General features: G+C 27.4%; 6 protein-coding genes across 23 annotated transcripts in view; 5 read left to right on the top strand and 1 right to left on the bottom strand.

The window, feature by feature from the left end:
* Positions 1-2,738, bottom strand: part of LOC140666295 (uncharacterized) — a 38,254-nt gene extending 35,516 nt beyond the window's left edge. The window contains exons 1-3 of one of the 5 annotated variants that reach the window (XM_072893317.1): positions 1,010-1,134; positions 828-885; positions 124-251 (exon numbers count right to left, since the gene is read on the bottom strand). In XM_072893317.1, coding sequence (XP_072749418.1) covers positions 124-251; positions 828-830 — 131 coding nt within the window. In that variant the 5' untranslated portion in view covers positions 831-885; positions 1,010-1,134. Of the gene's footprint in view, positions 1-123; positions 286-827; positions 1,229-2,545 lie in introns of those variants that run through there. The other 4 variants (XM_072893314.1, XM_072893316.1, XM_072893315.1 and 1 more) reach the window with 4 other exon arrangements.
* A 585-nt stretch (positions 2,739-3,323) lies between these two features.
* LOC140666068 (ester hydrolase C11orf54 homolog) lies at positions 3,324-5,901 on the top strand. Its single transcript, XM_072892821.1, has 7 exons — positions 3,324-3,521; positions 4,125-4,276; positions 4,359-4,457; positions 4,541-4,719; positions 4,810-5,101; positions 5,196-5,362; positions 5,589-5,901. The coding sequence occupies exons 2-7, from the start codon at positions 4,186-4,188 to the stop codon at positions 5,763-5,765; spliced, it is 1,005 nt and encodes a 334-aa protein (XP_072748922.1). The 5' UTR covers positions 3,324-3,521; positions 4,125-4,185; the 3' UTR covers positions 5,766-5,901.
* A 529-nt stretch (positions 5,902-6,430) lies between these two features.
* LOC140666067 (ester hydrolase C11orf54 homolog) lies at positions 6,431-11,406 on the top strand. Of its 13 annotated transcripts, XM_072892809.1 has the most exons (9): positions 6,435-6,773; positions 8,040-8,128; positions 8,882-8,990; positions 9,072-9,170; positions 9,236-9,417; positions 9,643-9,874; positions 9,965-10,030; positions 10,817-10,986; positions 11,064-11,405. In XM_072892809.1, exons 3-9 carry the CDS (start codon positions 8,891-8,893, stop codon positions 11,235-11,237), a joined length of 1,023 nt encoding a protein of 340 aa, XP_072748910.1. In that variant the 5' UTR covers positions 6,435-6,773; positions 8,040-8,128; positions 8,882-8,890; the 3' UTR covers positions 11,238-11,405. The 13 variants fall into 13 exon arrangements, with proteins under 13 accessions (XP_072748917.1, XP_072748911.1, XP_072748910.1 ...); XM_072892816.1 differs by lacking the exon at positions 8,040-8,128 and having other exon boundaries at positions 6,431-6,773; positions 8,929-8,990; positions 11,064-11,406; XM_072892810.1 differs by lacking the exon at positions 8,040-8,128 and having other exon boundaries at positions 6,432-6,715; positions 11,064-11,406.
* Positions 11,407-13,904: 2,498 nt separating this feature from the next.
* On the top strand, positions 13,905-15,870 carry LOC140665892 (ester hydrolase C11orf54 homolog). The gene is made up of 4 exons (XM_072892476.1): positions 13,905-13,987; positions 14,497-14,559; positions 15,404-15,612; positions 15,700-15,870. Exons 1-4 carry the CDS (start codon positions 13,936-13,938, stop codon positions 15,868-15,870), a joined length of 495 nt encoding a protein of 164 aa, XP_072748577.1. The 5' UTR covers positions 13,905-13,935.
* A 1,082-nt stretch (positions 15,871-16,952) lies between these two features.
* LOC140666290 (ester hydrolase C11orf54 homolog) lies at positions 16,953-20,833 on the top strand. 2 transcript variants are annotated; one of them, XM_072893309.1, is made up of 7 exons: positions 16,953-17,081; positions 17,684-17,789; positions 17,876-17,974; positions 18,034-18,233; positions 18,423-18,702; positions 20,132-20,289; positions 20,370-20,831. In XM_072893309.1, the coding sequence occupies exons 2-7, from the start codon at positions 17,711-17,713 to the stop codon at positions 20,514-20,516; spliced, it is 963 nt and encodes a 320-aa protein (XP_072749410.1). In that variant the 5' UTR covers positions 16,953-17,081; positions 17,684-17,710; the 3' UTR covers positions 20,517-20,831. The 2 variants fall into 2 exon arrangements, with proteins under 2 accessions (XP_072749410.1, XP_072749411.1); XM_072893310.1 differs by having other exon boundaries at positions 16,998-17,140; positions 20,370-20,833.
* A 1,225-nt stretch (positions 20,834-22,058) lies between these two features.
* On the top strand, positions 22,059-25,560 carry LOC140665823 (solute carrier family 35 member G1). The gene is made up of 3 exons (XM_072892393.1): positions 22,059-22,370; positions 24,695-24,910; positions 25,078-25,560. The coding sequence occupies exons 1-3, from the start codon at positions 22,059-22,061 to the stop codon at positions 25,558-25,560; spliced, it is 1,011 nt and encodes a 336-aa protein (XP_072748494.1).
* The last annotated feature ends 1,570 nt before the right edge of the window (positions 25,561-27,130 follow it).

Here is a 27,130-nt window from a genome sequence, read left to right as displayed (position 1 = left end):
GTGCAAGGGGGACATCCAAAAGGGAAAGAAGGGGCACTTTCGCCGAGGCCAGTCTCCACGATATAAGGAGGCACGTTAGAAGGAGCGTCTCGCGCACATCTTAATAGAGAAAATTGCTCTTACGCGTGTACAATCGAGAAGAACGAGGGGCACGTGGTCGAAGTCTCGAGTACTTTGTCCTCTTTCTGTTTATCTTTCTCTTTATCGCCCACTTCTACCTGTATCTCTCCTCCTTTTCCTATTCTGTATCTCTGGCCCCAGAGAGAAAGCACTTGAGTCAGAAAACTTGATTTTTTTCAAAGAAAGGACTTATATGACCTATCACTTATCTAACCTTTTAGTAAGGAAATTTGAATATATATACCGCGAATATTTATTAATTTTTTACAAAAACATTTGATATCAATAAATAGATTAATATTCGTAACTTTGTTTGTACTTTTCAACATCATTAATATAATAATGAATTTTAATCGTTTCGAAAATTTTACGAGAGAATTTGGCAAAAACATAATTTTGTCAATTACAATTACAATTATAATGCTCGGTTATATTTCATTATTTTATTATTTTTCTAAAATAGAATTAATCAACTCGTATTACTGTTGTACAAATATTACACCGTGAAATTTATTAAATAAATTAATGGACTTAATTACCAATTTGATACTATACGAAATTTTGCAAATATATGTGGATTGCTAAAAAAAAATAAATAAAATAAAATATATTTATGAATCAATCGTTTCAGAAAGGAGATACGATTCCAAAATCCTTATATAGAGTAGCGTTAATAGGATATTGCATATATATACGCAATCTATTACCATCTTATTTTATCGCTGCTCCTACGGTGTCCTCTGCGTCAACGGCTGAAATAGATACCTTTCAACAACAACGTGTGTTTACATTAAGGAGAAAAAACAACTCATTTTCCTTTCCTTTATTTATTTTTTTTTCGAATGTAGCCCTTTCTAAAACGAGTGCTTCATTTACTGAAACTATTTACTTGGATTGCGTCAAGTGCTTTTTCTTTGAGATCGAAGAAGTTAGATCTCTCCTATCGTTCGTTCTTTCTCTCTCTCTATTCCTCGCGAACCGAGCGCGACCGCGTAGCATGCGAGCCGATGCAGCTGTCACCGCCGGAGCAAACAGGTGTTCCCGCGTGGAATGCGCGACCGCATACTGAACGCCAACACGCGGCAACAGATCCGTCCCTCCCCTTCGGGGTGAGACCCCCTTCGGCGCGCGCGTCCGCAACCCCGAGAGCGGCGCCACGACGTGAACCTCCCTGAGGTCCGATTGCGTGCAGATATTGGCTTGTAAACGTTTAATTCTGCGCATTAATTTTACGGTTGTACATGTATTCGCGGCAGTTTCGACGGTTCTCGAAAGTGACGTAAAGAATGCCTGCGTATAATACAATCTCTCAGACGATTTCCCGATGAATTTGAGCATGATTTATTTGTTAAATTCCTGTTTCATTTTCTAGCAATTTCGTTGCAATTATATAGAATATTACAATGTCAGAGGCGAGAAATTATATGACTTCGAAAGAACTTAATTCTCTTCGTACATACTGTCTCGCTCGCATTCCATAAAATACATCCCATACAGCACGAATCTTTCAGTTATATTGCAGCAATGTTGAAAAAATATTGTAGCAACATACAATATTTTTGCAACATTGCTGCAATATAACTGAAAGATTCGTGCTGTATGGGATGTATATCGACCTTTTTTTCTTTTTTATCTTTCATCAATAAATGCATGTATAATTTAATCGATCTATGCTGTACATTTCTGGCGAGAATGAATTTTATAACGATTTTATATCGATTTATTTATAACTATTTAGAATATTAATCTGCGAACCGAAAAGAAATATTCTATGATATTTTTTAATTTATAATGCAGATGATGATATACGAAAAGAAATTATTTTATATCGATATATCTTGCATAAAAAAAAAAAAATTATATTTCTCGTTTCAAGCATTATGATTTAATGTAATGCTGTTTCAAAAATCAAAAGAATATGACAATTGAATTAATTTTTGAATTACAAACGGTTGAAAGAAGAGAACTTTTGGCGAAATAAATATCAAGTAGCTAAATGATTCTCATAAATATTATATTCTTTGTCCAATTTTTCAGGTGAACTTTATTTCAACGCAATTATAATTTGATTAAAAAGATTTATACTATTGAAAATCTGCGTTGTGTGCATGACGTGTAAATTATCAGGAAGTTTTATTTATAATTCTAAATATCGTATAATATAAAAAAAAATAAAACGCACATGTACAAAATTCACTATCAGAGGATACACATACAAATGTGACATATAAAATTATATATAAAATTCTGCCTTGGTTTTTTTCATCACTAATTAGTCTAAAAGTGGATTTAAAATTTATCTTTTACCTTTTCATTCTCTCGGCAAAAAGATATAATTATTTTTAACATTTATTATTCTTTTACTCCTATTTTTTTTATTTTGATCAGTGTAAAGTGTATATAAAATAATATTATTTATGATTACCTGTTTTAAATTTCAACTTGCACAGCTACACGAAGAAGGGAAATTCTTGTAAGAAAATCTTCTAAATTTCTTGCACACGTATGTACACACACATTATCGCACCTCTGAATTTGGTAAGGAAATGGAACGGTCCATTGAATACAGCGTGTTACACGTGCGATATCGATAACGTTGAGAGATGAACAATGTTGCGTCAAGATGTACGCGCAGACGTACAGTTAGACTTGTTAGGAGCAAATATATACGTCTAATGTGTACACATACACGCACACACACAACACACACACAATCTTTTAATACCATTTATTATGGCCACTCGTATCTCGACCTATAAATACACGCCGGCATTTACATACACATCGTTTCGAGTGCATACACACATGACTGCATTCGCACGTGAATGAAAAAATGACAGGACACATACATATATGTATGCGAGCGATTTCTATTATCCCTTTACATAAAAATATTTCGATATATATCTTGATGTAAATGAATATATATATTACATTAAAAGAAGACTCACGCGCATTTAATAAAATATATAATTTAATTAAATGCAGAAATTAAATCTGATTTACAACTTGTGAACGTAGTATGGATATATATGTATATCTAAACAGTGATTTTATCGACAGTGTTGTATAGAAGTTTGATTACGTAATTCCACTAAAATCCATGTAGATAGCGGTATTAAACAAAGAAAAAGACCGGGATCCGTGATGGTCAGAAATGGCTGCACTTAATGTCAGATTTCTATTTGCAGTCATGTGCGCTGTACGATAACGATAAACAAAAAATAACTTTGTGCTAATTTTGATAGATTTTAATGGTATCGTATTTTCATACTTACAATACGGATATGATTAAAATTGTTAAGCTTTACTGCTACGAAAGGAATAAAGAAATTGTGTTTCTGCAGAATTTTAGGACATCTGTCAATAAAACACCTGTTTGAATATTATTTTTTATATGTGTACGTACAATATATATTATGAATTTTTAATATTGTCAGTAATGATAGTTTGTATCACAGAACACAGTATATATTATATAACATGTTATGTACGAGAAAATATATTATTCGATAAGATATTTTGTAAACTTTTCCATGACAAACATTATTTCTTGATAATCATTCTCTTGATAACACTATTGCATAATAATATGTAATATATGATTCAATACAATATTTTATATTTTACATTATTTTTATACCTCTTAGTATCGTATAATCTTTACACGGACTTGCTATAAATAATTTTTTTTTTAATTAGTGAATTGTGATACAATTTTGTTTATTCGAAAATGTTTGCTATTTATTAAATATATTTATATACCTACATTAGTCTTACAATGGCTTTTCCAAACAATATTTCTTATATCTTATGATATTAAATATGATATATCGTATACTTAGAAAGTATGTAATAATATACAATTCTGTTTCACAAAAATGAGAAATATTACCAGTGCATTCTGAAAAAAATCTTGTGATTAGATAAGACTATCAGTAACTGACAACGTATGTATATATATATATATATATATATATATAGTTTCACACAATTCTTTGCAGTACAATTCACTGAGCCAAATCAGTCTTATAATTGTCTATCATTAGTCTGCTGCTTTTCAAAATGGATATGAGTAAAGAACCTCTGGATCCATCCAAATTAAACATTACAACAAGACCATTGCATCAACCTCCTCTCGATGAGTTAATAAATGGTAATTATGACACTCTAGAAATTTTGTGATAAGAAATTGTTACTAGAAATAATGTAATCTTTATTGTATTGTGTAACAATAGTCCTAGCAGGAGGATTGACTACAAATTTTGCGGAAGTCAGTATCGAGATAGCTGATTGTCCTAAGTTAGATGAACGGCCCTATCTCTTTTATCGAGAAGGTATTAGAAAAAAAAGAATACAAGCAACTAGAAATTCATCTCTGACACTTATGTCATAGAATTAAGAGCTTATTCTTCTTCAGGTTTGTGTGGTAGTCCAATTATTTTGGAGGTTGGTGGACCAGCATATCTTCTACCGACTACCCAGAGAGACAAATTTTATGATATTAAACAGATATTACGTCATTTAAATTACAATCATAATTCACTTGTCATTGGCGCAGGAGCTGGACCATGGCCACATACAGGTTCTAATTGCGAAGTATGTATTACGAGTAAATTAACTAATTTAAAATTAGTAATATCTGTTACTTGAGAACTAGCAAAAAACATTACAAAATATCTATTTCAGCTAATTATGAAGGTAAATGTAAACGTAAATAATAAAGTAAGCCCAAAAGATAATGGAGTAAGGAATGGAACACATTATGCATTTGTAAATAAGTCCAATGGAGAATGCCAACTTGAGCGAGTACTTGCCAATGAGGATGAAACAACTTTTGCAATATTGGCTAATCTATACGCGTGCGAAGGCAACCCAGGAAAAGTCATAAGAGTACGTGCTAAAAAGCGTACTGGAAAGCTAGATTTCATATCGTGCATGCAGAAAGCATTGGCGAATCATTATAAAGATAAGCTTGTTGGTAGGTCCATCACAAATTACCTATGTCACTTTAATCTACAGTTTAATTATAGCATGAGCACTCTCAAACGATTGTCAAATATCTATAAACTTAGGTTTGGGTGGTATGTTCGAGATGAAGAATGGGAAAGTGAAGCAGCACATTATGCCAGATTTTTCGAAGACTCCGTTAAATACTGAAGCCGACCTTAACAACTGGTTACGGTTCTACGACATGGAAACTCCTTTGGTAGCTGTTGGCACATTTGTTAGCACTGAGACAGTAAGTTTTACTGTATCAAAAGAAAATATATATATATAAGTACAGGATTTGTATGACTTTAAAATCTTAAATATTTATGTATGTTTTGAAAATACATTTAAAAATAAAATAATTAATATATGTAAACTTTGCACTCGAAATAATGATTTAAAAATTTATATTAAATAATTTTTTTTATACGCATTTTTATTTTATTCTACAATAAAATAAAACTATTTTTTTTCAGGATTTAGATCTTAGGGTTCAACATTTCCATAGTGCCTCCTATGAGAATGATTTGGGTGGACATTATCACATTGATACGACGCCAGATACTATTGAGTACGAAGGCTACTTCAACGTGGCAGCTACGCTTTATCGCGTCGATCAACCTCTTAATAAAGTACAATTTGGAAAAGACTAATCACACGTTAAATTGTCGCAGCTGATTGAATTTTATGCAGAAACCAAATTGCCTTAATTAATTATAGAGAAAATATGATATATTATTATATAATTTGTACATATTATACTAAATAAAATCTTTTCAAGTAATTAAAGGAGTTACACTAAAATAATTATTTATATTTAATTAATTACACATTTTTATAGTTATCAATGAAAGTCTTGTATTTTATATTTGTTATTAGATTTTTTTAAATATTTTAGAAGCAATAATTTTTCGTTTGAAGCGTATATATATAAAATAAATTGGTCAAAAAAGGAAAAATAAAATATTTAATATTCATATTTGTAAATATTCATGATTTTTCAAGTATTCTGCTTTATTAATAAATTGGTATGATCCTTTACTATCAAACAACATAGAATACGTCAATAATTTCTAAATTTTGAGATTCCTATAATTGCTATTTATAGAGAAATATGAATCTTGTTTGCATAAATACAAAACCGGAAAACGATTATCAACTGGTAATAAACCATTTTTAATTTCGCAAGATGATTGTCATTGTCGTAAAAAGTTTTTAGTTTATCATTTTGAAATCTTTTCGCGAATACATTTTATTTTACTAATCTTCAAAGTTATTTTTATATTAAAAAATATAAAAATAACTTTGAAGATTAGTAGAATAAAATATAATATTAATATTAAAAAAATTAACAAGTAAAATTAGTACAGCATTCATTTCGTGATATATCATTTTGTGAATTCGATTCAATTTGACTTATAATATTTAACAATGATTGACTCGATATTATCAAATTATAACGGTTCTGTATTTATGTTTACGCTGCTTTTTGCTTATGTTTTTGAGCTTGCGCACCAGTGTACTTTAATTAAGGAACATCCTAGAAGCGTGTGCTAGTGTACAACTGAACATCAAACACTATAATAATTAATTAAGGAATAATGTAATTAAGGAACATCCTCTTGATTGTATATGTTGCAAGATAATTTAAAGTGTAGTTTGTAAGTTGTAATTATGTACATTTTTTGCATGGTATATCGGTGTAGCAAGTATGAAGCATATTTTCGTCGATATATGTGATATCAGATATAATGTTTATTTTATTATATATGTATAATATAGATAATATATATATTATATATTTTGCGTAATACACATATATTGATAAGATAGAAACAAAAAGGTTTTTGTTAAATTATTGAAAATATGTAAATAATGTTCTATATTATTTTTTCCAATACAGTTGCATAATAATTACAGTAAGAAAATCTGTAAATAATTACGTTTTCAAAGAAACAAAGAAAATTAAATAAAAAATTTAATTAAATCAAAATTAAATAAAAAAAGAAAAGATAATCAGATCTCAGATTTATTTATGCACATACACGTAATGTAAATTTATGTAAATAAATTGACCTCTGAACACAACATTACACATTTTTACATTGTAAGCAATATGTTTAGAAATATGTTGCTTTGTTATATTTCTAGCTGTGTTATATTTATTTTTTTAAATATGCATGCATTTTTTCATGTTTTTTAAAATCTTTTTTAAGCAGCTAATTTATTCTTACATCAATTTGAATATATTTCTTAATTAGTAAATGTATATTTTTACAATTATCTTAAATTTTGACACATATTTAATATATGATGTTCTGTTAGTATAAAATACATTATAATTCTTGTTTACTTAACAAGTATATAAAAAATTAATCAAGGAAAGAATACAATGTAATAATATAATTACAATAAACTAAAGAGAAATGACAACATAATAATAATAAAATAGAATTATTCATTGCGTTATTTTTCGTATTTTAATAATCATCTATCATAGTGATGTATACATATTAAAGAATATTACATTAAAGAGTGTCTTAAATATTTTAATTTAAAAAATTAAGATATTAGATTAATTAACGTGTAAATTATTTTGATCTTCATCTTATGTATAAATATTCTTTAATTTGGAATTGCTTTGGGACAAAATTAAAATTATTTTTATTTTTGTGGAATAAAATTGATAATTTTTCCAATTTTTTTTTTATATTAAAAGACACATGTGAAAATTCACATAAAAACATGTGAATCTGTATCAAATTTTGCTAAGATTATTTTGCTAAAACTCAAGTTTTACGATCTCACACAATAATATTGACTTGCTATGTTGAGTAATGACTGCTCTTGTATTTGTTGTTTCTACCCATTATATATAACATCTTGTTCTTACTAAAATATTTTGTGTTATATTCACATAATCCAAGAAGAATCTAACCATATTTTCGATTACGCTTATCAAAGTTTAAGTAAATTATTATTATATCTCGTTCGCTTTGTGACATCTGTACAGTAAGTAAGTATAGATTACATAATATACATCAATGTATGCATAATATAGTATTTATTTAAGCATATTATACATTCTTTCCTTTGCGCGCGGGTGAGTTATTTTTTATCAGTTTCTAAAAATAAATGCCAAGTAATTTCTATTGTGTTTGCATTGTTTTTTTTATGCTTTGATGTATTCACTTTTTTTTTACAAGAGCACGTGTTATTTATAACACTATCAAGAGAAAAATTTGTTTTCGTGAAACATAAATACCATCTATAAAAATTTTAGTAAAGTCTTTTTATTTTTTTCAAATTGTAATTTAACAGTTTAATAATACCCAATTTATCATTATCTAAATGAATTGGAGCTATAACATAGTAAATTATAAAGAGAGAAAATAATAATATAATCAATATTCATAATTTTTTTAAAACATAATTAACATATTAAAAATTTTAAAATTAATATAAAATTATTATTCCTTATCAAACAAATTATAGAACATTATATTCTATTATATTCCTTTATTTTTAAAGTTTCAAAAAATTTAAGATATTATAAATATGTTGCAAAGATTATTATAGGTATATATTACAGCATTATTATTATTATTATTATTAATGTTTTTCTATAACAATTTCGTGTGCAGTTTCTTTTGCTTTGTAATGTATTTTGTATGTGGTACTATATTACCAATATTGTATTATAATATATATCATTTTGTCTTTTTTCGATTGGCTGCTAATTCTTTAATAATTACATGAATTATGTAAGTTGTGCATTATGCAGTCAGACACCGTTGCAAATATTTACAACACAAGACATGCAATTCAACAAATAAACTTGTATTACCCCGATGAAAACGTACTCGCTACGGGTAAATGTATAACAAACGTACTCGTAACTTTATTCTAAAATACAATTAAAATAAAATAAAATGTTTAACACAAATAAGTAATAACAGTTTTAGAAAATGGATTGAGACGAAGTTTTACGCACGCTAATGTTAGATGGGTCACTTGTCCTAATCTATCTCAGGCACCATTCAATCTTGCCGCGACAGGTAAGAGATCTTATTGTAAACATTTTTAATTTTTGAAATTTTTCTTAAAGCGTCAATATTTGCAGGAATATGTGGCAAAGCGGCAATTATAGAAGTCGGTGATAGGACATACTTGGAACCAAATCCGAGACTAGATAAAATATACATCATCAGAGAGATTTTAACAGCCATCGGTCGTAGCTATAATCTTTCTTACATTTTTGGTAATGGTTTTATTCAACGTCCATCAAATGCAAAATTAGGCGAAGTATGTATTATAGTTGATTACATATTATAGTATAAAATAAAATATATGTCATTAAAACTGTTTCTTCATTTTAAATTATTATTATTTCTCTTAATATTTTAATTGATTAATTATTTAATATTAATATTAATTGATAATTAATTAATCGTTCTACTTTTGCTTTTCTTATTAATTAAGTATCATTTTATTACTTAGTCTTTATGTTTTACTTCACTTGCTTTTCAGCTGGTTATGAACGCGACATTTGCGGCAGTAACTCACAGAATAATGCACATCAGAAACAAAAGTCGTATTACATTTATGAACTTAAAACAATTCAAATGTGACGTAGAAATGTTAAATAATATTGAGCCTAAATGCAATGTACATGGAACTTTCTTTCTTTGCGAAGGTTTAACTGGGCGCGTTCTGCAAGTACGTGTTAAAGGCCATTCTTCGAGATTTAATTGTCTTTCAGGTATCATACATGTGATTTTATAATATTCAATAACATCATTTTAACGTTAAATGACGTGCATCGTTTGTTATCTTTGATATTGTTTAATAGGATTTATACTGTCAATGCAGGATATACTTAAAGAAAGATTTAGTGGAAACTATGGAAAGCATGTTGGTAAGAAATAATATATGTATATACAGTGTAATATATATTTACTTAAAAAGAAAAATGTTTTTCTTCTTTAATGAGATTTGGCTATATATACGTATTGTAAAATAGTTGAAATCGCAAAGTATATGAATTATTAGAATTATTTCTTCGCGCTTTTAACAATTAAAATACTTTTCGAGTCTAACAAGATTCGTCCTACTTTAAATAAAATTAACGCAATTATGAACTATATAAAAAAATGTTTAAACAACGGTGTAAGATAATAGTTGATATTGTTCACTTTATACTCTCTCATTTAATCTTCTCCAAAATATTTTTCGTGGGCGCATTAATATTTATTATTATTATCTTCATTAAAACATCAAAATTTTCACGGGATATATTAGATTGCATAGTTTTTTTTTCAACAAGTTTATAACTAACAATATTCATAACTAACAATATTTCAATTTTCAAGTGTGTTGATCCTTCTTGACAGGAAACGTAATTCGATATAATCGCAGAGAAATAAAATGAAATAAAATTAATATCAAGTTAACTTTTTAAAGATTGTCTGCCACTAAATGTGCAAAAAAAAATATGAAAATATTCTAGTTGGTTATTTACATGTTTTACGAAACATATACACATATGTTCATCAAAATCACGCGCACGAAAAGATTACACTTTTATATATTTTGTTATTAAAATAAATATAAACAAGATAACTTAATATTAGTTTAAATAATATAATTAGATATAAATATAAGCTTAATATTTTAAATAAACTGTATATATTTATTTTCATAGCTTTGGGTGGCGTATATATAGTGAGAAATGCACTATGGACTCATACCTTAACTCCAAATTGCTGGGAGGAATACGGGAATTACTCAATGAATTATTGTACAGTAAATGAACCTGAAGTAATAATGAGCACATTTAACAGCAACACGAGAATTTCATCACAATCTGCAACAGTAATATAAATGTTAAACTTAAAGATAAGATATATACATCATACATGAGTTTCATACATGAGCTTTACATTTTCCAGAGATCAAACATTTTTGAAACTACACACTGTTTTTCTCATCATAATGCAAATGGACTCCATTATCCTGAAAATAATCCTTTTACAGGGAATGACATGGAAATTATAGGGTACTTTAATCCCGCAAGAGAATTATATCGTGTTGATGAACCGTCTGTTGAACACAACTCATGTTAATTGATGTTGAGTACTAAAATGTTATATTCATTTATGCTTGATTTTAATTACAACGACATTGCTTATATTTATACTTTTCTTATTTATATTTCTAATGTTTTTACATGTGTGCGCATTAAATTTATTTTATTTTAATTTTCTTAATATACGTATATTTTTTCTTTTGTATTTGTATTTTAATTTTTATTTTTTTAAGTTAATTTAATTTCTTATCGTTTTTTTATAACTATATTATTAACATATATATTATCAATTAAATGTATTGCAAAAATATTTTCATGATAGGTAATATATATATATATATATTTATCCTACAATTTTAGAAAATTACTTATACATGTATAAATGACCATTATGTTTATTATAAATGAGAGTTGTTAAGCTTTTTTTTTTTTCGGACAAATTTTTAATAATTTTACTCATAATAAATAGTTTAAAATGTTTTCTTTAGAGTTATATTGCAAATAAAGTTTTTAAAATTTTTTTTTCGTATTAATGAATTACCAACAGAAAAATATGAACTAAATAAAACATAAAAATCTTTTTTATATAAGAATAAAGTTTTAAATTGCATTAACTCATAATGATGTTGTACAACATAAAATCTGGTAAATACAATTGTAAACATTACATCATAATCATTAGATTAATTTCCTCTTTTGACATTACTAATTAAAACGAGTTACTGATTAATAAAATATGCAAATAGTTTAGATTGTTAGAAAACTGTAGCCAGATATCATATATTATAATTATTGTATTATATTAGTATATTGTATTGTATTTGAAATAATCTTTTAAGTATATATATCTTAAGAGTAAATTTTTATTACAAAATATTTAAAATGCCATTCTACACAATGGTATAATTTATTTTTCTACTTTTACAAATGTCTTGTAAAATTTATTGTAAACATATGCATTTATGCATGTAAAATTATTTTCTTTTTTTTTTTTATTTTATTGTCAAATTATTAATTATATTAATATAATTATTAATTATATTATATTAATATAATATTTGCTTGATTTGTCATTTCTGATTTAGCAAGCAATAGAGACAATATGCATAAATTATTCGCAGTATTATTTTGACAATTATTTTTATAGCAAATTTTAAGTTTCTAAAAACGAAGAATAATCATTGCTTACACACACTTGCATTAATGTAACTGGTTATGTCAAAAATATTTTTAATACGGTTTACATTGAAGAATATTATTGCACTTGAGAACGTCTTAAAGTTTCGTTGATAATATTGTACATTAAGTTAATATAATAATGTTTTAAGAGAGATTACGAAATTAATAAATTAGATTAATTAATATATAAATTGTTTTAAATCTACATTAAATCATAATAAAATTATAATAGTTTATATTTATGTTGATTAAAATTGATAAACATGATAAAAAAATTTTAATTTATAGTTTAACCAACATAAATAAAAATAATTTTAATTTTGTTACAATTCTAATTTAAGTAATATTTAATAATTAATAATATTTTTACACATAAGATGCCAACTCAAAACAATTTATTAATTAATTAATCTATATTAATTAATTTTGTAAACTCTACCAAAACATTATTATTGAAGCCGTATATATTTTCAAATTATTAAAATTGATAAATTTAAAAAAATTTTAAAACTTTTTGACAAACACTCACAATAATGTCCTTAACAACAAGGACATTAAAATCCGCCGCCCTTATTCTAAACATTTACAAAAATTTCTTTTATATTAAAACTGAATCATGTGAATCTTTATAAAATTTGAAAGATTAATGAGAAAGATTAATTCTTAAACTCAACCTTATTATTATCTCACACAATAAAATATTAACTTTTGTTTATTGAGTGATTTTTCTTATATTTATTTATCTCTTTGTTCTTTTTGTTTTGTCTCGGAAAAATATTTTGGTCAGAATATTTTGTGTCATTGACGTTTGCAAAATAAAAGAAAAATTATATTTTCAATCGTGATTATTGTAGATTCAGTAACTTGCTGTTATACATCGTTCGCTACGTGACATATCTGTGCAGTAAGTGTAGATTGCATAATATACATCGATAGTATTATTCGTTTAGGCACATTATACACTCATTTATCAATACGCTGATAACATTTTTATAAGTTATTAAAAATAAATTTCCAGTAAATCTTATCGTTATCAAAAGATATCGAATATCATATTTTTTATTACTAAAAGAATTATTAATACTTATTAATATGTTTATTTAAAAAGTCTATTTAAAAGAGTCTATTTAAAAAGTTGAAAATGATTTTGAAACGATTATGCAAAGTCAAATCTGGGGCACTATCTTATCTTGCTTGAAAAGATATAAACTTTTGTTTGACACATTTTTTTCTGCAATAAAAAATTAAAAAGTTTTTTAGGGGAAAGTGAGTAAATAAAAATAGGACATGCCTGTATGTATGGCATTTCTATACAATTTTGTGATGTAAAATTCATTAAATTAATACATGAAAATGTTTATTTCACAATTATATTCTTCTCTCATTAAACCGCTTAAACACAGCTATTTTGATAGACGTTTTAAAAACCATTATTATCATTTCTAAAATATTTTCCGCAGTTTCCTGGTTAAATAAATAACGTTTAATAACGTTTTTTTTTTACTTTTTTTTTAAAAAGAAAAAGAAATTTCTTTCTTTGCGATGGTTTATCTAGGATGGTTCTACTAGTGTATGTTAAGAAACGTTCGCCCAGGTTTGCTCAGTTAGGTAGCAAATACATGTTATTTTGATATCTAATAACATCATTTTAAGAAGAAACTTTATGGATTATCTATGTTATCAAAAATTAATAAATTTAATATACTTTGATATTCATAAATTTGATATTTCGCAAAGCATTTTTAACTTTCTGAAATATAAAATTAATAATGAATTTATGAATTAAAGTAAGGATTTGCACTCTAAAATTAAAATTTTTATTTTCATGAATTTCTGTCAACAGTCATTATAACATTTTCATAGTATAATTACTATAAAAAGTTAATTTGATATATAAAATAATATTTACGATTTTGAAATTAAATTGTATTCTACAGGGCAAATCTTAATGTTATACTTTATAATTAATTTTATATTTTAAAAGGTTTAATACGCTTTGCACGTTAACAAATTCATATATCTTAAATTAGATATATTAACCTTTAACATAGATGATCCATGTAGTTCCTCTTTAACGTCAAATGACATACATTTGCTACTTGAATACTATTTAACAGGAGTCATAGAAGTGATGCAGAATGCACTCCAAGAGGCATTTGGAATGGCTGAACGTCTTGTCGGTAAGAAACAACGTGTACATTGTATCTGTATATTTCCTTAAAAAAAGAAAAAATGAGAATATTTTTTTCTTAATAAAGTTTGAGCATACATATTACAGAACTTAAAAATGCAAAATATGATTTATTTTAGAAATATCTTGTTGCATTTTCAATGATTAAAACATTCAAAGTCATTTCAAACACAATTCATTCAATTTTAAACTAAATTGACGCAATTATGAAGTATATAGAAAATGTTTAGACAAAACAGTGTAAGATACCCTAACAGTTAATTTTGTTTAGTGTACTTTACAATATTCTAAACGTTTTTAAATTTAAACGTTTTGAAAATATCATATTTTTTTAATATGCATATATTATTTTCATTAATAACTTATCAACTTCTGACAGAGTATAGCTTATATAGTTTTTTTAAACAATGCTGTTACAATTTGTAACTGTCAATATGATAATTTTCAAGTGTGTTAATCTTTTTTGACAAGAAACTTAATTCGATATAAATGGGAGAGAAACAATTGAAATGGAAATTGTAAGACGCAGAATTCATAAAAATGATATAATAATATTATTGTTATACAAATAAATATCACATATATAAAATATATCAAATTAATCATCAAAGACTATTACTATATATGTAAAAGAATAATTATAAAAATATACTAATATTGCTTATTTACATATATTTTATAAAACTCATTAAAATCAGAGAAAAGGACAATTTTATATATTTTCTCGTTAAAATAAATAATTGCAAATAAGATAATTATTGATTTAAATAATACAAAAGAACATAAGCTTTTAACATTTTAAATAAATAAATTATATGTATTTGTTTTCATAGTTTTAGGTGGTGTATATACAATAAAAAATGCAGTATGGAACAATAAATTGTTCCAATATATTTGGGAACGTTATAATAATGGCTCTTATAATCTAAGGAGTTTTAATCCAAATAGTTATTGCGTGGTAGATAGCCCTATAACAGGAATGAGCATAATTAACAGCTTAACTAACGTACCAGGATTTCTCGAATTTGGTGGACTTGATATAGTAATATAAATATTTAAGCTTTAAAATTGATATATATATATATATATATCACACACAAGTTTCGTACATGAGTTTTACATTTTCCAGTACTTAAACACTAATAAAGCTTCTCAATATTTCTACCATCACAGTGTAAGTGATCAACATTTTTGCGAAGAAGTTACAGAAGATGATATAGAATTCTTAGGATATTTTTGTCCGGCACAAGAATTATATCGTATTGATCAACGGCCCGACGTTTTTAAAACCCCACAGTGAACGTAGATTATAATATATCGATTAATGTTGAACATTATAATATTATTTTTATTTTTATTTGATTTTAATTACAACTATATTGCTGTGAGATGTCTAAATTTTAATTTTTATTATTTTTTTTCTTTTAATATATAAATTTAATTGATTAATTATAATCGTTTTACTTTAGCTTTTTAAAATTAAATATAAATTACTTTTTATTTATTATATTGTCTTTATATTTTATTATCATGTTTTCTATTATTTCTTACAAATGCGTCATTTCCGACACAACCGATAGTAATAAAAGTCAGAAATAAAAGTCACATCGTATTTACAAATTTTACATAATACAAATGTGACATGGAAATCTTATTGAGCTTTGCAGTAATAAAACAAAATATCTTCTAAAAATCTAACAAGATTTGTTCTATTTTAAACAAAATTAGCGAAATTACAATATAAATTAAATAAAAAAAAATATATAAATATATCAATGTATGTCAAAGTTATAACTTTTTTTAAAATTTTTAATATAATCTTAGTTTTTAATATTCTAATCATATTATGGTAAGTTTTTATATGGTATTATTTTTAAAAAATAATTTAAATAAATTTACTTTGCGTTAAGCTTTTCTAAATAATTATTATTTTACTATAAGTAAAAAATTGTTGTTATTTTTTACATTTAGTAAATTATTTTTAGTGTTAACATTGGCATTGTATAAAATATTTTTAATATACCGTCAATTTCAGAAATTTTTTCAATTATTTATAGCCATTAATTTTTTACGTATTTATATCTATACTAGTAACATTTTTCTTTAAAATATTCAAAATACATCTATTTCTCTTAAATTTAGATTTTGCTTTATCGGAAGGTAATATTGTAAAAGATTCCGTTTTTATAGGATTTTCTAATTTACATTTTAATCAAATCTCTTGCTTTTAACATAAATTTACAAAATTGGATCGGTAGAAAATTTTATCGGGTCGTTAATTCAAACTTTATTTATTTATAATCGCACAAAAGTATTAGCCTTTAGTGTTACCTTCAATTTATGACTACTATGACTTTATTTGTTTATGTTACTTTTTTTTGTTATGTTTCGTAGAAGGTGGCGCTATTATATACTCTAAAAGTTTCTGTAACAACATGTTATTTTTGATACTCATGCAGTGTGCAAAAAATCTCTTTCTTGTGTTTCGGACTGTGTTAAAAAAATTAAAACGTAAGCAAACTGCAATTATTATAATTATAATATTATAAATTAGTGGTATAATTTGTACAGTAAGTATAGTAAATATAATAATATATACTGTGTTATATATATATCTCGGGAAAAGGAAAACATTTATATATATATCAGAAAAAGCAAAGAGTTTTATCTTTATTTAATGGGAAAATTTTTATTTATCAGCATATTATTTATAGCTCACTATATTATTTAAAAAAAATCAAATATTTTTATAAACTAAAATTTTAATAATTGCTGTAATAAATTATTTACTCGACTTTCACGATTTATTATTGAAAACCGGAATTATAGTTTCAAAACTTTTGAGATAATTTATAATATAAATAATATGAATAACTCAATATAGATATTTCCTTGATTCCTCAATAGTTCATTTAAATTTAAGTTAGATGTATCCAACAATATTATTAATATTGTACTATCACTTTTTTATATAATATTTTTATTGTTGTATTTAGATCTGGTGCTACACAAAAAAATATCATTAAAAATTAATAAAATACTATTAAAATCTATTGTAATTTGCTTGTTTTTCAATTACTCTCTTTTGATTAAATATAACTATTTAATGACAGGTAAATACTTTATGCAAGTTGTGCATTATGCAATCAAACGAGATTATTGCAAACTCAATAGATACGGTAGAGTTGATTACACCTGATGCAGATTGGTTTGTTGAAAGTACATATATGACATTCGCAACTTAATTTATATATAAGTCATATTAATGCCTAATACTTATCATATATATTTTGATACAACAATAGCTTTACAACATGGACTAAAATTTCATTACAATGAGGTTGAAGTAGAATGGGTTGATTGTCCTGATTTGACTCAGGAACCCTTCATACTTGCTTCACCAGGTAATAAATATGCTATAAATGTTCTTTGTACTAAACATTTAATCGCACATACATTATAGGTTTATGTGGCAATGAAGCAATTCTAAATATCGACAATCGATTGGACCAGCCTTCAACCTCAATCCCTTCAAATTCGCAAACAAAGGAAAACTACAATTTTAAAGCTCTTATAAAAAAACTTAATTACAGCAATAATGACACATTCATCATCGGAGGAAGTATCGGAGGAAGTATCGGTGCACCAAATAAACAAAGCCAAGTATTTCATTTAAATTTTTTAATGTAAAACAGACTATAAACCTTTGTCGCTTTACTTTCAGATTATTCTTATTATTTGCTGTAATCTATTTTAAACTTTTCATTAGTTTTAATTTTTTACTTCATATAATTTGTCAAATCTTCTACTATTGCTTTATTCTCCTGTCTCACAAACACTATTATTGCGCAGGTCATTATGAACGCGACATTTTCGCCAAATGTGCATGTTAAAAACTTAAGTCACATATTATGTTTCGATCAATGTAAAGGACATTTTTCTGAATTCAAAACTTTAAGTGACTGTGATCCCGAGTGCAATGCACCAGGGAATTTCTTCATGAGCGAAGGCAGGCCAGGAAAGGTTCTTAAAGTACACACTAAACGGCGTATAGGTTTTGACCTTCCTCGGGCGATAAAGCATGCAATAACTCTAGAGTTCCCTTCGAAAGGGGATGAAATAAAATTCATCGGTAATAAAATTAGCAAAAGTATATTATTTACTTATAAGAAATATTCTCCTTCTCGAATTTAATAATATTTAGACACAAACAACTAGGAAATTGACGAATAAGAGCCAACGCGGATGTTGATGAGTGCATAGGGCACATATTTTTCTTGGTGTATTTTACCAAGATTATTATTATTATTTTTAAGAATTTTAGAAATCCCTTTTTACCTCCCTAAAGAGATGTAGGGGAGAAATATCGGCCAATACACCAAGAAAAATATGTGCCCTGTGCACTCATCAAGAAAAAATTATTTTCTACGAAACTGACGCATCAACATCCACGTTGGCTCTTATTCGCCAATTTCCTAGTTGTTTGTTTGTAAATATTAAAAGCCTTATATTCGAAATATTTAATAATATTTAGATACGTTATGGAACAGTCAAAAGAGTTATAAAAATATTTTTATATTTAGAAATGTTTTTACACAATAACAAATTTTTTTTTAACAATTTAACAAAACACCTTTTTGAATTTAATATAACAGATTTTATTTGGAAAATAATATCAATTTTCAGATAAATAAAGATATATGATTAAAACAATAGTTTTATGACATTTAATATCATTTTTATGCCGGAATGTATTTAGATTTGGGGTAAAGACGTTGTACATTTAAAAAGAATATTTAATTAATCATATTATTATTTTTAAAAATATTAACATTCTTTCTTGACAAAAATTAAAAAGTATTTGTATGTCAAATTCAGCCGTAATATTGTATTTTGAAGTCGCATTTGAAAGTGAATTATATACATTGCGCATTCTTCCTTTGATGTCGAGAAAGAGATTTTTAAAAATATTAACTTATAAAAAAATCATTTTAAATATATTCTTCTTTTTATAATTTACACAACATATTGATTGAAGTACAGTTCTTAAATAGTTAAATAGACAAGAATTTTTGTCATAAATATTTTATTTAATTAAATATATATATATATATATATATATATATATATATATATTTTATATATTTTAATTATGTACATTATATATTGTTAACATTTATACACACACACACATATATATGTATATACAATATATATATATATATATATATATATATATATATTGATTTTATATATATTATATACATTATATTTTCGCACAAAATCATATATAAATTAGATTTCGTATTATCATTAAACGGCTATCAGCAACCGCATGAGAAAATGCTTATAAAATATCTCATATGATACGTCTCTTATCTTCTCTATTTCATGATGTATCTAAATTTTATTAAAATAAGAGGCTATTTTTAAGGACTTTTTTTAAGAACAAATTAACAAGAATGTGTAATAATTCGAATACATAATAAAATGTACTATCCAAACTTGTTGCTAAATAGTAAGTCATAAATATACTATATACAAAGATAAATTTTTTGCAGGCTTGGGTGGTGTGTTTCTAGCGTACAATGGAATATTGGATACTGAGATATCTACGAACCGTGACTTGTACGATCAATTTCATGATATAAACAATCCTCTGATAGCAATGGGCACGATTGTCACCAAGCACCAGCTTCTTATGTCGACTATTTCAACAGTAATATAAATGTTTAAGTTTCAAAACTGATACTGTGAAGTAGATATATTGTACTTATATGCTCTATATACATCTTTCAGAATATAAATGACACTTGGACACATTTTCGCGCTTTCTCCCATCACATGCGTCCAGGCGGATATTTTCTTAGGGATAAAATCTCAAAAGACACCATAGAGTACTTAGGATACTTTTATCCAGCGAAAATGCTGTATAACGTAAACTGAAATAATTCTATTTAAAAGACATAGGTACATCTGAGACATATGTGGAAATGCAACTTTAATTACGATCATATAATACGATTGTGCATATTTTTAGATTTTTGTGTGTTATTTTATTTCTCTTAAGTATTATTGCTCATTTCCTTATAATTTTTCATATTTTTTTCAACAAATCTCTATATTTTATTTAGTATAAAGTACATGAGTAATTGGTATCTACATATTAATTTGATTAATCCATCTGAATATATTACAATTATTGCAACAAGTTTTTTCTTTCAGTATATTGTTTTTAAATAAATCTACTCAATATAATAATTATAGTAAAAATTCTTAATGAATATTATACTTGTTAAATATCAAAACATAAATTACATTTATTTTTGCAACTACTTTTATAATCACTTGATTATTCTTTTATTCCATTTTATTTTCCTCTTACCCTTTTTTTAGTTCTCTTCCTCTACAATATATAATAAGCATTTGTTGTAGTATTAAAAATTTATTTTTAAACTATAATTACACATACAATTTTTTTTATCGATAATATAACCACTATGTTCCCACTTTTTAAAGTATCATGAGATAATTGAATTACTAAGTAAGTATACACACATATATGTATATCAATTCTATGTTTTTTTAAATTTCTGCTTTAAATTATTATTTACATTGTTATAATTAAATTATTTTATTTATCAAACTGAATGTAGCAAATAATAATATACTCCATTTGTATTTCCTATTTCATAAATGGTTTCCAACTTTCTAAATGTAGAAAATAAATATAATATAATATAACTATTTTGTACTTTCATTATGTTAATAATGCATGCTGATAAAAAGAAATCATTGCAATACATGTATGTATAAAATGCACAAATTATTTTTTATTTTGTTTCTTAATCAATTCTTTTTTAAATATTTTCTAACTTAAGATGGCTGTTCTCAATTACATCTGTAATTGATACTGTAAAAAATATTTTTAATATATATTTAAAAAAGGGAAATTTTTTTTAAGCTGATGTTTATAATATTGTATATTATTATTGTTGATTTTTAGACTGATGTTTATATTATTACATATTATTATTATTGATTTGTATCTTGAGGAAAATTGTACTCTGGCCAGAATACCACGTTTGTCAGCACGAAAGTAGATGCTCTATCAGAACTCCAAGATTTTTAATAGCAACATATTAATGCTTAAATTTTGAAAACTTACACTCGAAATAGTCATAGAATCATATTGTGATCGAAGAACGTGTTCATACTCACGGCTCTCTTCCATTCGTCCTAAAACGCGATCTCATTACTCTTATAGACGTATTATGTGACTCTCTCCTCTCACGTGGCTCTTCGAATCTTCCTAGCGTCACAATTAATCCCTAATAATCCGTCGGTCGTCGATCTAAGTTATGCTAATTGCAGGCAGACAGCGTCGCAGATGTCGTCCAACGACGAGACATACATTTGTACAGTTCTTGCTCTGTGCCCATCATTCAACACGTTCGCCTCCTTCTTACGTCTGCGTATTGAACCACAATGAAGTTCAGCATAGAGTCCACCGCGTCTTACAACAGCATCCATCCTGCTTATCACTACACCGAGCAATTCGCCAATAATGGCGAGACATATCGGGAGGGCACCAGATGGTACGGGGTCTTCCTCGCATTTTTATCTGGCACCTTCTTCACCATTAGTGCCGCTCTGGTCAAGGCAGTACGCAATGTGGACCCGATGATCCTACTGGCCATCCGAGCCCTCTTGCAGATCCTGGCGATGATTGTCGTGGCCTGTAGATCATCCGGCGATCTCTTCGGACCTTCCGGACAGAGGATACTCATACATTTTCAGGTAACGCTCACCCGTACATAATATATATATATAAAGAATAACACGAAATTTGACTTAATCAAGTCGTAGTTGTATTACAAAATTTGGAAAAATAATAATTTATTATTAGTTTCAAGGACCATCTATATTTATTATTGATAAATTATTGATGTATCAATAATTCACCAATAATAATAAATATAGATGGTCCCTGAAACTAATAATAAATTATTATTATTTTTCCAGATTTTGTAATACAACTACGACTTGATTAAGTCAAATTTCGTGTTATTCTTTTTTTCTTTAAAAAAACTATATTTTGAATATGATTTCTTATAACGAAAATTATGATAATTAACAAAACAATGAATAAAACTAGACAGTTGAATGGTATTTCTTTATGGCTCGGATATTGTAATCTGAAGAGAGAGTATATGAAATTTCATTCCTCCTACCGATCAAATTCTACTTACGTAATGATGTGTCAATCGCTTTAGTTTTATGAAAGAAATATCTATCGCCTATCGTTTTTAACACACGAGACAGTTCGCTTCTCTCTTTCTCTCTCTTAACTGATTACATATACAAAATAATTACTCGCTTATCTGCACGGGTCCGGTATTTTACGAGGCGTATCGTATTAGTGCATTAAGCCGGAAGATTGACATTGACGATGAACATTACTATTCATTCGTAACATCTGCCTCCGCATGCGAAAGTTTAGCTCGCGCTTTGCAAAAAAAACCAGAACATATTCATTATAATATTGCATTAACATCAATAACGCAATAGCGAAAAATTGAAGATAATAATTTAGCAATTATAATAAGCTGCTGTTACATCAAACACATTAATATCAATTAATAACGATTTATTTTTTAAAAAAAGAAATATTTTCAGTTTCATAAAACCAGAGTTTTACTTTTACTTACGATTTCTTCACGATATTTTATATATATATATATATATATATATAATATCGTAAGGAAATCGTGAATAAAAGAAAAGCTCTGGTTTTATGAAACTGAAAATATTTATAATATAATATATATCCTATATATATATATATATAGGGTGTCCAGAATTCTAGGACACGAAATGCACACTGTGTTTGTCCGTACCAGAAGAAGTGACTTTTTCCTGAGCAAAAATGTCGAGGCATTAATAATTCTCGAGTTAATAAGCAATTGAAAAAGATGGATTTTTTACAAACCAAACTTGGCAGAGTTAAAAAATTAATATAAGCATATTCATCAATTAATTTTAGATAAAGTTTATTTTATTAAAATTTTTATTTAAGATTTATTAAAAAGATATATAGTAGTAAAATTTGGAAGTTTGCAAAAAATGATGATCTTCCTCGACATTTTCGCTGAGGAAAAAATTGCTTCTTCTAGCACGGACAATCACGCTGTGCATTCCGTGTCCTCAAATTCTAAGACACTCTGTATATATAAATATGTCAAAAGACTCTTAAACAGAGATATAAATACAGATTCTCTCTCTCTCTCTCTTTTTATCAATAATATCATGATACATTAAAAAAATATTGAGAAATATTGAGAAATTTACAAAATGCAGCTAGCAGTTCTAAATAGATACGATTTTGATACACAAACATAAGAGTAGTCGTAACAGACTTAAAAAATCGCAAATTTTGAATTTAGATTACGGAAATGTTCTGTCAAAATACTTTGATTCTTTATGATTTCTTTGCAACGTTAAAAATATATAACGTGTTTTAATATTTTATCGGATAGCTGGTAAATATAAATTTTATTTACAATTTCACAAAATAATATTATTATTTATCTTTATCGTCACAACAGTTGCTTCTATTTCTTTTCACTTTGTCTTATGGATAGGTTCCGAAAATAATCTAGCTTATATTTCATATAAATATCGATCGCTTATTCTCGAGCTAAGAAGTATTTTTGACATTGCGCTTAATGTCGATAAAATATCAGACCTTTAGCATATTGCACTTGTGCAATACTTACTAGTTTCCACGATATATTCGTGTAATATAGTGCATGTATTATGTTATAAACACCAGTAAGTAATACATATAAACATTAAGAATTTTGTTTTGCACTGCAAAGTGCAAAGTTTAAATCATGCTTCACAAGAAAACCGAAAACATACTTATTATAAATGTTTACATTAACGCAAAAATTGAAGATAATAATTTAGCAATAATTAATAAGCCGTTATTACATCGGTACACATTAATAATAATTAATTTTTTTTAATATTTTCAGTTTCATAAAATCAAGAACATATAAGCTTTGCTTTTACTCACAATTGTTTCGCTCGATTTTTATCACTTGATCCTATCTTTCCAGGGCCTGGTAGGCGGCATGACTCTATCATTGCTGTACTACAGCTTCCGAGAATTACCTCTAGGAGATGCCACAACGATCATATTCAGCTCACCGGTGATCGTCATCGCGCTCTCCTTCCTCTTTCTGAAGGAGCCTTGCGGCGTTTTGCGCATACTAGTGGTCTGCACACTTTTTGCAGGCGTCGTCCTCGTCGCTAGACCACCCTTTTTATTCCAGGTAATCGAAAACAAAGAGGAAATTATCTCCCATCCTCGGTATGATGATAAAAAAATTTCAGTTGCACCGAAATGTTCTCCGATTGAAAAATTCAACCCTAATTTTATCTCAAGCAAGATATTAGTCGTACTCGAGGAATTCAAGTTACTCTCAATCTTCCCTTTCAGATGCATCATGCCGAGACTTACAATCTTATGGGATACCTGTACGCCATCCTGGCGACTGTCTTCACGGCGTTCAACATCGTCGTCATGAGAAAGTGCTCGGAGATACATTACTCTATCCTGGTGCTGAATCTATCATGCTGGTCGTTCGCCTCGTCTGTCTTCTTCTACTTTACGGTATCCGGCCATGAACTCCACAAGTTCCGGCTGCCACACGACTGGTTCACCTGGGGCCAGATTATGCTGGTGGCGTTGACCGGCCTGACTGGCCAGGTTCTGGTGACGAAAGCATTGAAGATCGAAGGTGCGGGTAAAGTGTCGGTCACCAGGTCGCTGGACATCATACTGGCGTACGTGATTCAGGTATACATTTTCGGTGAGAAACCGACATCGACCAGTCTGACAGGGGCGATCCTCATCATCTTCTCCGTCATTTGCATGGGCTTCGAGAAGGAGATCTACGGCGTTTGCGATTTCATTCCCTAAATGATCATGATCACGATCAAAACAATCGTGTTCGAGGTCGGATAAATTGCGAGGGAGAATAAAATCTTCGATCGCGAACAATCTGATCTCGAATTGTACTCGAGAATAGATGCATCGCAATCTTCCGGCAAAATTCAATTCCTTGCTCTCCTCAAAATCACATACTAGTCAAACTATCACACGACATCGAATCGTAACAAGTGATATTAATAAAATATCAACGTTAATATATTAATAGTAAAATCAATTTATATATATATATATATATTTTTTTTTTAATCAATTGTTGCTGTACAATAAATTCCCGAAGAGGTCAGTTGATTCGCAAGTAGCATTCGCGCTTTCGTTAGATTCTCTCCGTATCCTTTTTTGCTTAGAATGATGATATACAGATATTAAGCGAGTTTTGAACACGACAATAGTAATAATAATAATAATAATGAATAATAATTATAAAATGATAGTAACAATGATAAAGTTACATAATGAGTTTCCGGGCAAATCTACATGTATACAAATATACATAGCAGTAGCTTTGCAGCGACGTAACCGGGTAGAAATGCTCGTACGACTACATATAATATATACATATATATTTATATCGATGATTTATTCAATGAGAAATCAAGAAAGGTATACAACTACGATTAACAGTAAACTGCTGTACCATGTCCAAGGTAATATAATTATATGTACATGTGTGGTTTTTCTTTCTACTATCTCTGTCTCACGTCCCTGACAAAACGCGCGAGAATGCACGGTCCTGTTAGTTTGGAGAGCGGACGCTACATCTTTATTTTTTTTTTGTTTTTTTTGTTCTTTTTTGATAGTGTGCTTAAAAATCTATACACATTTCAGAGCTCGATTTACAATTCGAGAGGTACACGCACCGGCATAAATGGTGTCGGTAAATGTGTATGTACGTACGTGTATGACAACCGAGAGCGTCACATACACATGCAGCGCGTACGTACGTGTCACTTGAAGCGCGGCGGAGTTCATGCAGCGGAGGAGAAAAAAGTGGGAGGCAATCCGATGTTGCATCCTTAGCGCAAGCCGCACGATCGAGAGAGAAAGCATGACAAGACGTGATGCCGATTAGTGGTGTCCTGTAGCACTGCCTCACTCACTCTACGCTTGAATGCAGGAGGAATGAGCGAGAGAGCTGTAGGACACCGCGTTGTCTCTATATGCGTCTCGTTCGCTCTCGCGCTTATGTCATGCTTTCTTTTTTATTCTTTCAAGAAACGTGGCTGAACTCTGCGCATCGAATGCCGGCATTCGTAATTATTTTATTCGTATTATTTTTTATATATAAATTCTCTCTCTCTCTCTCTATATATATATATATATATTTTTTTTTTATTTTATATTTTATATATAATTATATGTAAAAATATATATATATATGTATTTATGAAAATAAATAAAAAAAGAGAGAAAATAAATAGAGTTTTTAATTTACTTTAAATTAATATTTAATATTAATATATGTATAATTTAATCATTAATATTTAAAAAACTTTTTTATGAAGATATCTAAATTTTTGTAATATTACGCAGCATAACG

The sequence above is a fragment of the Anoplolepis gracilipes genome, chromosome 5 (genome assembly GCF_047496725.1).
Source record: "Anoplolepis gracilipes chromosome 5, ASM4749672v1, whole genome shotgun sequence".
In the NCBI taxonomy this organism is placed as follows: domain Eukaryota; kingdom Metazoa; phylum Arthropoda; class Insecta; order Hymenoptera; family Formicidae; genus Anoplolepis; species Anoplolepis gracilipes.
Note: the sequence above shows the minus strand (reverse complement) of the source record. Positions and strands in the feature narration are given on the sequence as shown.

Bases quoted from the DNA above. Each gene is read 5' to 3' on its own strand.
- LOC140666067 (XM_072892810.1), top strand. From the start codon at position 8,891: ATGCAGTCAGACACCGTTGCAAATATTTACAACACAAGACATGCAATT. The intron at 8,991-9,071 runs GTATAACAAACG...AAGTAATAACAG, and splicing joins CGTACTCGCTACGGGTAAAT to TTTTAGAAAATGGATTGAGA. The intron at 10,987-11,063 runs GTAATATAAATG...TACATTTTCCAG, and splicing joins TTTCATCACAATCTGCAACA to AGATCAAACATTTTTGAAAC.
- LOC140666068 (XM_072892821.1), top strand. From the start codon at position 4,186: ATGGATATGAGTAAAGAACCTCTGGATCCATCCAAATTAAACATTACA. The intron at 4,720-4,809 runs GTATGTATTACG...TATCTATTTCAG, and splicing joins ATACAGGTTCTAATTGCGAA to CTAATTATGAAGGTAAATGT. The intron at 5,102-5,195 runs GTAGGTCCATCA...CTATAAACTTAG, and splicing joins TTATAAAGATAAGCTTGTTG to GTTTGGGTGGTATGTTCGAG.
- LOC140665892 (XM_072892476.1), top strand. From the start codon at position 13,936: ATGGTTCTACTAGTGTATGTTAAGAAACGTTCGCCCAGGTTTGCTCAG. The intron at 13,988-14,496 runs GTAGCAAATACA...ACTATTTAACAG, and splicing joins GCCCAGGTTTGCTCAGTTAG to GAGTCATAGAAGTGATGCAG. The intron at 15,613-15,699 runs GTAATATAAATA...TACATTTTCCAG, and splicing joins AATTTGGTGGACTTGATATA to TACTTAAACACTAATAAAGC.
- LOC140666290 (XM_072893310.1), top strand. From the start codon at position 17,711: ATGCAATCAAACGAGATTATTGCAAACTCAATAGATACGGTAGAGTTG. The intron at 17,790-17,875 runs GTACATATATGA...ATACAACAATAG, and splicing joins TGCAGATTGGTTTGTTGAAA to CTTTACAACATGGACTAAAA. The intron at 20,290-20,369 runs GTAATATAAATG...TACATCTTTCAG, and splicing joins TTATGTCGACTATTTCAACA to AATATAAATGACACTTGGAC.
- LOC140665823 (XM_072892393.1), top strand. From the start codon at position 22,059: ATGAAGTTCAGCATAGAGTCCACCGCGTCTTACAACAGCATCCATCCT. The intron at 22,371-24,694 runs GTAACGCTCACC...CTATCTTTCCAG, and splicing joins GGATACTCATACATTTTCAG to GGCCTGGTAGGCGGCATGAC. The intron at 24,911-25,077 runs GTAATCGAAAAC...CTTCCCTTTCAG, and splicing joins GACCACCCTTTTTATTCCAG to ATGCATCATGCCGAGACTTA.